The 9143-nt window shown below is 37.1% G+C and overlaps 1 protein-coding gene across 1 annotated transcript in view; it reads right to left on the bottom strand.

Annotated features, from left to right (window-relative positions):
* Positions 1-3671: 3671 nt before the first annotated feature.
* The window catches only part of MRPS9 (mitochondrial ribosomal protein S9), a 34723-nt gene continuing 29251 nt past the window's right edge, over positions 3672-9143 (bottom strand). The window contains exons 8-11 of the mRNA XM_069770142.1: positions 8148-8316; positions 6258-6366; positions 5256-5425; positions 3672-3875 (exon numbers count right to left, since the gene is read on the bottom strand). Of these exons, the coding sequence (XP_069626243.1) occupies positions 3784-3875; positions 5256-5425; positions 6258-6366; positions 8148-8316 (540 nt within the window). The 3' untranslated portion in view covers positions 3672-3783. The remainder of the gene's footprint in view (positions 3876-5255; positions 5426-6257; positions 6367-8147; positions 8317-9143) is intronic.

The raw sequence follows: 9143 nt of genomic DNA, 5'->3' as shown, positions 1-9143 counted from the left end.
TCCAAGGCCAGGTTGGATGGGGCTTGGAGCAACCTGGTCTGGTGGAAGGTGTCCCTGCCCATGGCAGGGGGGCTGAAACTCTATCTTTAAGGTCCATTCCAACCCAAACCATTCTGTGATTTTAACTTTGTGATGACTGGCACAATGTTACTGGACCATTTCCAAGCTCCACAGATCAGGTGGCATTTCTTAGCATAACATTATAATATTAATTTGAAGGTATTACTTATACATTGAAATTAGATCACCCAAAACTAGCATTAACTGACATTTATTATTTCTCATTAAAATCTGTTTCTCTTGTCAGGAGAAAAAAAAAAAACTGGAAAGACAATCTGAATCTACCCTTTTGAAACCAAAGACATTTATTTTTGTATTAATCTGTTGTTATAAAATCACTATTTATAAGGAAAATTCATCATTTCTCTCCCAAGTATCTACATACCTTTCTGAAAATAGCTCGTTTCATTAGATTGCAAACTGCTCCATCTTGTGGTAACATAGCAGCATTAATACAAAACAGAAATATCCTTACAGCTTTACCTACTGAGACACTAGTGAAATGTTGACAGTTACCAGAAATCAATGGCGCAGATATGTTCCATTTGTCTTAGAGACAATTTTGGCAACTTAACTCAAAGCAAAACATCAAGGGGGGGGGGGGGGAGGGGGGGAGCGGGAAGAGCCTGGATGAATCACAACATACCTTGACCAGAAAGCATAGAAGGCTTATGTCTTTTTGCCCACATTCAGAAAATATTTTAAAGTATGAGCACCTGTCATATGCAGGACACATTTCTGAAATCTTGTGGACAAGATAAGTTGGTCCACACTGCAAGTGGTTCAAAATTGAGAACCGAGAAGCCTGGCTCGGACACAGTTAGTAGGCAGGTGTTCAGGACTGCTTCTTTCAATAACCTTGGGAATGCAAGGGAATGAGAGGAATGGGAAGTTAAACCAGATTATTCCAACTGATAAACCAATTCTACTACTGTGCTGCTGCCACAAACCAAAATTAGCAACCCCAATGAAATTTCCTTATTTGGTTCTCCCATAAAATACTTCAGTTCTGAGGAATCTGTAAAAATGAGTGAAAAAAATGGTAGTCTCACTTTTTAATCCTTTAACACTACAGAAATAGTCCTTCTTAACACAATTATTTCATCTCCTAACTCCTAAATGTTGACGTGTATTGCACATGATTGAGAGGAACTTCGTACAAATGAGAAATGCAAAAAGTACATACAATTCTGTTTTTCTTTTCAAAATGCTTCTCTCTTTTGGCTCAGTTTCAGAATTAGTTGGAAGCCTGAACAAGTAGCTATGAAGCAAGTGACCTGGTTGCACAGCATTAACTATTATTTCTAGGGACTTCCCTAAAAAGTTGTGATAAATTCTAAAACTTTGCCCTGCCTAAAATTTTTGCTGGGTCTAAACACCAAAGGCCATGTCCATGCTTTTTTTAGAAGGTAAACCGCTAAGAAATCCTTTAAAACATGATAAAAGACTTTATATGTTTTAAGTACTGATATGCTGTTGCACTCATAGCTTTATTGCCTAATAATGAGGTAGGAAAATTAATATGGTCAAACTGATCGATTTTCATTTGTCTTCAGATAAAAATTCTACTATTTAATCCCCTACATCTTCTTCAGCTAACACCTTCATTTAAGTCCATGTGCTTATATATGTTTTGTTACATAAGCATGTCAGAAGAATCCTTAGGTACCTGTCCCAGCATGGATATTTACTGAATGCTTTTATTACAAGTCACAGCTTTTACTGAAACATGAGAGTTATTTTGCTACACACAAAACAATTCAGAGTTAAATTAGCAGAAATGCTAATGAAGCCTTAGTGTAAAACATCTCATGCAACCCCCATTTGTTTTTCAGAGTCAGGCAAATTGCCTCAGCTGTTGAATTCAACTTAAGTCATAGAATCATAGAATCATTTAGGTTGAAAAAGACCCTTAAGATCATCGAGTCCAACCATAAACCCAACACTGCCAAGTCCACCACTAAACCATGTCCCTAAGCACCACATCTACGTGTGTTTTAAATACCTCCAGCGATGGTGACTCTACCACTTCCCCAGGCAGCTTGTTCCAATGCTTCATAACCCTTTCAGTGAAGAAATTTTTCCTAATATCCAGTCTAAACCTCCAGTGGTGCAACTTGAGGCCATCTCCTCTTGTCCCATCATTTGTTACTTGGGAGAAGAGACCAACACTCACCTCACTACAACCTCCCTTCAGGTAGCTGTAGAGTCACATATTTCGATTAACTACCTAAGCAATATGAAATCTTGCCCAAGTTTACTGAGTATTCTCATGAAACGAGAGTTAAAAGAAGCACAGAGTGGCTTTGGGGAATAAGGAATCAGAAACACATCAGTCAAGGATGCATACCCAGTTTCTGACCTTCTCCGTTTTACTCAGTTCAAGAGGTCTATTTACTTGCTGCCCCCTCTTGAATGGTGCTCGGGAAAATGACAACCCATATAGATCACTCATAGTTGTTTATCACCTGCAGTGACCCGCTAGCACCTTTTGTTACCTCCGACGTGTAATATTTTTGGTATAACCTACAGCAAGTAAGAAGCAGGACACATACTCTAGTGCTTAGAAAATCTGACTGGGGAGAAAGATCCAAGTACTGAAGTCTTCTAAATTAAAAGAAAGTTGGAAGGTGCCCTGTTGTTAAAGCTACTGAGTTGAAAATTTTTTTTTCTGCTTTCTCCTGGTGAGATGAACCTTATACTCTTTTTTGCTGTAGCCCAGTTCCCACAGGAAAGATGAAGGATATGCTCTTCCTTGGAAGCTCTATGTATTTGACCTCTGTCCCAGGAAGGAAGTTGGCAATAAACCAAAACCTTGCACTTTTAGGTGAGTGCTGTAGCCACTAATCTATTTCGGAAGGCTATAATTATAGACAGGAGGTGGGCAGCACTGTCATCACCTCCTGCTTCTGATTTTAAAAAAGAAAAGTTATGACTGTATTTGGCAAAGAGTCCAATGCTATCTTTGTGCATCAGCCATATTCGGAATACACCTCCTTGAGCAGGCCCCTTGAGATTTAAGGGGTGGAGAAGAGTATTCTAAAAAGATTAACTTCAGCCTAATCCCTCCAGCTCTTTCTGCATTTGGGGGAAGAGAAGAAAACCTGACTCCTCCAGAGGGTGATTCAGAGCATCTAAATTTAGGTACTTGCTCTGAATCACTCCCTCCTTAACCTAGGGAGGCATCCTGGAGACAACTGATTCTACAGGCAAAGGTTATCCTCTGTGACTGTTCCTCTCTCAACATCCCCTCAACTGTCAGTAACATTCTCACTAGTTTAACTCCACCATAGCTTAGGTGGGAAGTTGTCGCTCATCATCAGATACCTGTGAGGCAGAAAGGGAGGCATGCCAAAGTTGTCCAAATACCTGGTTAGGAGCTGCCAAATTCCAGAATTTAGATAGTTAAGTCACTAAACGAATAGACCGATTTTTGGAAGTTATAATCCACCAACAGTTTCATAAATCGTTACTGACTTCAGTGGAGCCAAGATGCAAAACTGGCACTCAAGTTACTATTTTAGATTTAGCATTTTGGCAAATCACACCACAATTTTAAATAAATTTAAAAAGCAACAAACAACTTTCTTTAAACAGAGAAAACATAGTAGTTATAATGGAAAAAGTCTTTATTACTAAATATATTTATATAACAGTTTTAAATCATAAATCAGCATGGTTTGAAATTCTGGTAGCATTCTGTCGTTCTTTAAATACTCAGACTTAGCGCTTTTTCCAGGTGAATTTCCGTCTGGCTCCCTCTTGACCAGGCTTTTTACGTTCCTTCACACGTGGGTCGACTGTTAATAGTCCAGCTACAAAACACAGAAAAGCACCCATTTATTTGCTGTTATTAGTTAATATTACAGATATAGTACATGGGGGGGGGGGAGATTTAAGGCAGCCAAAAACTTTGCATATGAATTGTAACATCTAGAAGGGTAAGGGTTCAGTATAAAACATACTGAAAGGAATTTCATCAGAACTTTTCTTTAATAACTGAACCTTCTTCACATTTTCCTTTCTAAACCATTAAAATAATCCCACATTGTTTTATATCCATATTGCTTAAGCCTTTAGAACAGTGGTCTCCAAAACTTTTTTGATCATGCACTCCTATCAGTAAAATATTTTTGAGCATGCACCCCCAATATATGTGTATTTATTCATTTATAAATTATATACACTACTGAAATTCTAAGATTTTCTTCCTGCACCCCAATGGATCATCTTGCACAACACCCCACTTTGGAGACCACTGCTTTAAAGTAAGCTTAGTGTTTCCAAAGTATATTTGGCAATGTCCAAAACATGTTCAGAATTATGCTGATCTCATTACAGATACCCAACTCGTTACAATGTCAGTTTACACGGGTATTCCTAGCAAGTCATACTTGTCAGTACTGAAAGCTATAATCAAAGAAACTTGTTGCAAAGATAATAGCATGAAGATAGCTTTACTTCCGTGGATGGCAATAGAGTGAAAAAAAAAATCATAGCTGTTCTGCCAGTAATACACACAGGTATTCTCCCTACTAGTCCAGGAAGGGCATAGTTAAAAGCTCACTGTTCATAATTCTGTATTTGCTGAAACAATATGGCATTTAATCACTGAGAAGCATCAAATATTGCAGTTATCCAAATGAGTTCTATCTTATCCTAGGTAACTTGTAAACTCTAAATAAAGCAAGAGAGGAAAGAAGCTCCTCCAGTCTGGCTAGCTGTACATAGTAATGTTTATCGTCATTACCATCCCTTGAAAGCTAAACCTCTAGTGTTTATGTTCGAGAATAAAACTTTTTTAAACATGAACAAGCTGCAACTAACCAAGTAAAATGAAATACAATCAGTATCTTACAGCTCAATAATGCCTGATCCAGATTTATTTGTTGATGAATACACATTCATGTTTTGTGATTCTATCTTGAAGCAATATAAGCTGATTAATAGACCTAAGAGAGGTCATGAACAGATGGAAAAATGCTCAAGAAGTCATCCAAAATGTACAAAAAGGATGCTAGGAAACAAGTGAAAACAGTTTACAAATAAATGCAGATCCCTTTCATACAATATACAAGGTTTCACTGGGATTATTTACTCAAATTTGCGCTATCTGATCCTTAAATTATCCTTGTATTAATTCCGTTAATTACCAGAAACACATCAAGAAACATTGAAATAATTTCAATTCCTACCTTGCCTCATGAATTCCACCTCCTTTTCTGTCACGAAACTCCTTAAGGCTTTTGCAGAGGCTAAACGTATTGCTCCAGCCTGTGCGGATCTTCCTCCACCAGAGACTGTGCAAACCATATCATGTTTTCCAACTCTGTCAAGAAACTGGAAGGGGAACAACAACTGTTCTCTAAAAAAATAATCATAATAATAAAAATTAGATACATGTAGATAAAGTTACATGCTATGTACATTTCTTATCATAGTATATACAAAAACATAGTTAACTTCAGGCAGAGATCCAGAAAGGCATTCATTGCTGATTTCCTACTGGTAACAACTAAATCAATGGGAAATTAGCAGCTAGGAGCATATTCAAACTGCCAGTGGTAAGTATTTTAAGTTCGGTTTTACAATTAACTTTTGTTTCACTAATTATCTATAGATGCCAAGATCCATCAACTCTATTCTTGAGCTCAGAAGAAATCACAATACAAAATAAAAATCACGTAAGGGATAGAAACCTTATGTCAGCCTTATGAGAAGTCTTCTCTATATCAGACTGTGCACATCCCCCAAAATCTGAAGCTTTACATGAAGCATCTCACCTTGTTTGCTTCCACTATGTTACTGTATGCCAGAGTAATTATACATGCATACAATTTGCAAATCTCTCAGGACACACTTAAAGACACTGTTTGTTTATTTTTAAAATAAACTGCAAGCCCTTTCCAAGGGGACCAAAATTCAAACTAAATAGTCTGTAGTCTTAGTTTTTGCATCCCTTCAGAAAGGGAGACAAGAAACACAGAGCAAGGCTTACCTATCAGTTCTTATACTACTGACTCCTGAAAACTAGGAGGAAAAGCAAGACCAATTTTCATAAGACAGATATAGTTATACAGAAGCAATACCATAGCATCAACTCTGTGGAACACAGCACCAAAATATAATTGCATGTCATGACTTTTGCTGGAATAGTTTAAGTACAGTAAGAATACAGCATTTCATAGTGCTCTCACCTGTCCTGCAGCACTGGGAAGTAATGTAAAATGTCTATTCCATTCACTGTAATTTTTCCAGTCCCATTGTCATAAACTACTACAGTAGCTTTTGCAGTTTTTCTTGTACCTTAAAGGAATTAAAACCAATCTGTTATGAGGCTTCAATATTCTACAGAACTTCAAGTGCCCAAGAAGTTAAGCAAATCTCAACACTTTCATACAGCACCAGCTGTTTTTTCTGGAGGCTGAGGTAACAAAAAAAAATTAGGAGAAGGAAATAAATACAAACAATGAACAACTAGCTTTCAATATATTTTAATCAATGTCTATTAAGGTGGGGGGGTGTTGGGAGGAGGGAGAGGTAACACTCTAGCTCCCATAACTTCAGTAGATCAGGACACTTTCTTGACCCAGCAATGTCAAAGTATATAAAAAACCAGTTTGTTGAACACTTACCATTTACTATAAGCAAAATTTCTAGTAATATTAAAATACTTTATAAAAATCGTACAAAGGTACAGAAGTTTAAGAATATTCACATGGAAAAGGTTAACGCTTTAACTATACTGGTATAAGCAATGCCTATGCATCATTTAGTATGGTTTCCTCAGAAATTACTACTTACAGTCGGTTCTCTTTCTGTGCATTAACTTCAAGTTAAACCATGACAAACACTCTGTGCTAAAGCCTCAGACCAATCTTCTATAGCACAAAGGAAGCAATCATTCTGATAAAGGAATTATGAAACAAATCAGACATTTTTCTTAATTTAGGGGGGTGATGGGACACAAACCAGACTGTTCTTGAACTTAAAAATCTGATAGCTTTTATTAAATAACATGGGTTGCATGTTTATCAAACTTCAGTAACTACTGTTCTGAAGACACTACTGAAAACCAGTGTGAATTAAATCCCAGTTTGGAGCTCTCCCATCTCCTTGTTGTCACATCATCTTGAAGCCAGCCCAGCTAAAACAGAACTCTCTAGCCATTTTACCCCTCAAATTCTCTGCGACCTTCGTTCTTATTATCATCTGCTGCCTGTCGCTTAAGAATACACGTCATCTCTGACTAAGATTCCTCTTAAATGTACAGCATAGATATAAAGTGTGTGCGAGTGCATATGCTTTGTCCAGAAAGTCAGACTTTCCCATACATGTTGTTGCTACATTACTTTTTCTAGGCAATCACTTATATCATATACCATTCTTCCACTATGTGTCCCTCCACTGAAAATGTAAGCAGTCTGTATTTAGAAGATAGAGACCTTCATGGCTCTTCTCTAACATCCCCTCTGTCTCGGTACCAATGACCTATTCCCATCTCTGTCCCATAACGCCAGCTGCGGTTCATCCACTTGTTTAAAAAAATTTAGGAATTCCCTCTTTGCATTTTCCTAGGCTGTTTGTAAATATCCAGATGCCTTGCAATTTAGTCTTTGCATCTTAAAATTCTCCTTTGCTGGACAGCCCACAAAAGTAACGATAAAGGTTACTCAGTGGTGTAAGCAGGCCACTTCTATACTAAGCAATGACACTGTTACATCCATGCAATTCTCTGTGTTTGTGCTCCCCCAGTCCCTCGCCCTGTATGTTCAACAATCAGCTCTTGCCAGCAGTGAAAGTCCTTTTGTATCCTACAATATGTAGCACAACAGGGTCCTCTCTACAGAGGTACTACTGTACAGAAATACAGATAAAAACTAACAGTTGATAGACTCTGGCACTTTGTTACCAGGCCATGTCATAACTTAGTATGCCATAACATAATTAACAATTATACATGCAATATACACATAAAAATGTAAAATTAAGTAGTGACACATGCAGCAGTGCTGTACATACTATAAAGAAAGTTGTATGAAGAGGAAAAAATTCTGCATCAGTACCAACCAACTTGAAATTATTACCTTCACCAGTGCTGAAGGCCACTCCTCGCTCATCATACTTCAAGGGCTCAATAACTACCTTTTTTAACTGCACAGGAACTTCTTTGGAAAACTTTTGTATATGCTCCTCCTCCATGTCAACACATGTCAACGCCATCAATTTTTCTAAGAGTTGAATAAATCTTGAATACTGTAGACAACAAGACTTCATTAAAGGATGCAAGTGTAATTGCATTTGCTAAAACTTTCTATTTTTATATAATTGATCTTTCCTACTTCACTTTTATCGATGATTTCTGACAAGATGACACTTTTGCACCTACATGCTGATTTAAGAACAGCATGCAGATGCATCATTTTCTGTGTGACTAAAGATACCTAGTCCTTTCTTCAGGCAACAATGAAACTTTAATTCAAAGCATAACCAAGTCCTTTGTAATACAAGATTATTGTATTAGAATGAAGTTCATCTCACTTTTTAAAAGAAAACATTGAGGGGGGTCTTCATTCTTTTATTATTGTTTTATTAAAATGGCAAAAGGAAAAAAGGTTTTCACCTCATTTTCAGTAAGTCAGCATGTTCATTGACTTGGAAATAATTTTATTTCACTAAACTGAACCTCTTAAATGATTATGTTTCATAATATATACAGGAAATACCTATCTACCTATCTTTGGCTGTTCAAGCTGAGTTACTTTAATGTTTATGATTTCCTTTAAAACCGAACAATCAAGCTATTTAAAAATTCAAGAGATACTTGACTTAAAGGGCAACCTCTTGAAATAAATTATCCTTTGCTACTGTGTGGTTCTCCTTCCCCCTTACACCCCCCTCCAAAGTTCTTCAACATGTGATTAAAGAGTAAAACACCTCTGTGTTAACCCATTTGTGCTAAAAGCTGGGATGTCCTGTTATGAAGTATTACTGGCAGGAGCACTAGACAGCTGGTCACTAGATGTAAAGGTATGCTATCATCTAAAATGGAGTTTTCACACAGATATCATAACCTTATTTTT

The sequence above is a fragment of the Haliaeetus albicilla genome, chromosome 25, assembly GCF_947461875.1.
Source record: "Haliaeetus albicilla chromosome 25, bHalAlb1.1, whole genome shotgun sequence".
NCBI lineage: Eukaryota > Metazoa > Chordata > Aves > Accipitriformes > Accipitridae > Haliaeetus > Haliaeetus albicilla.
This window is presented reverse-complemented; position numbering and strand designations above follow the sequence as displayed.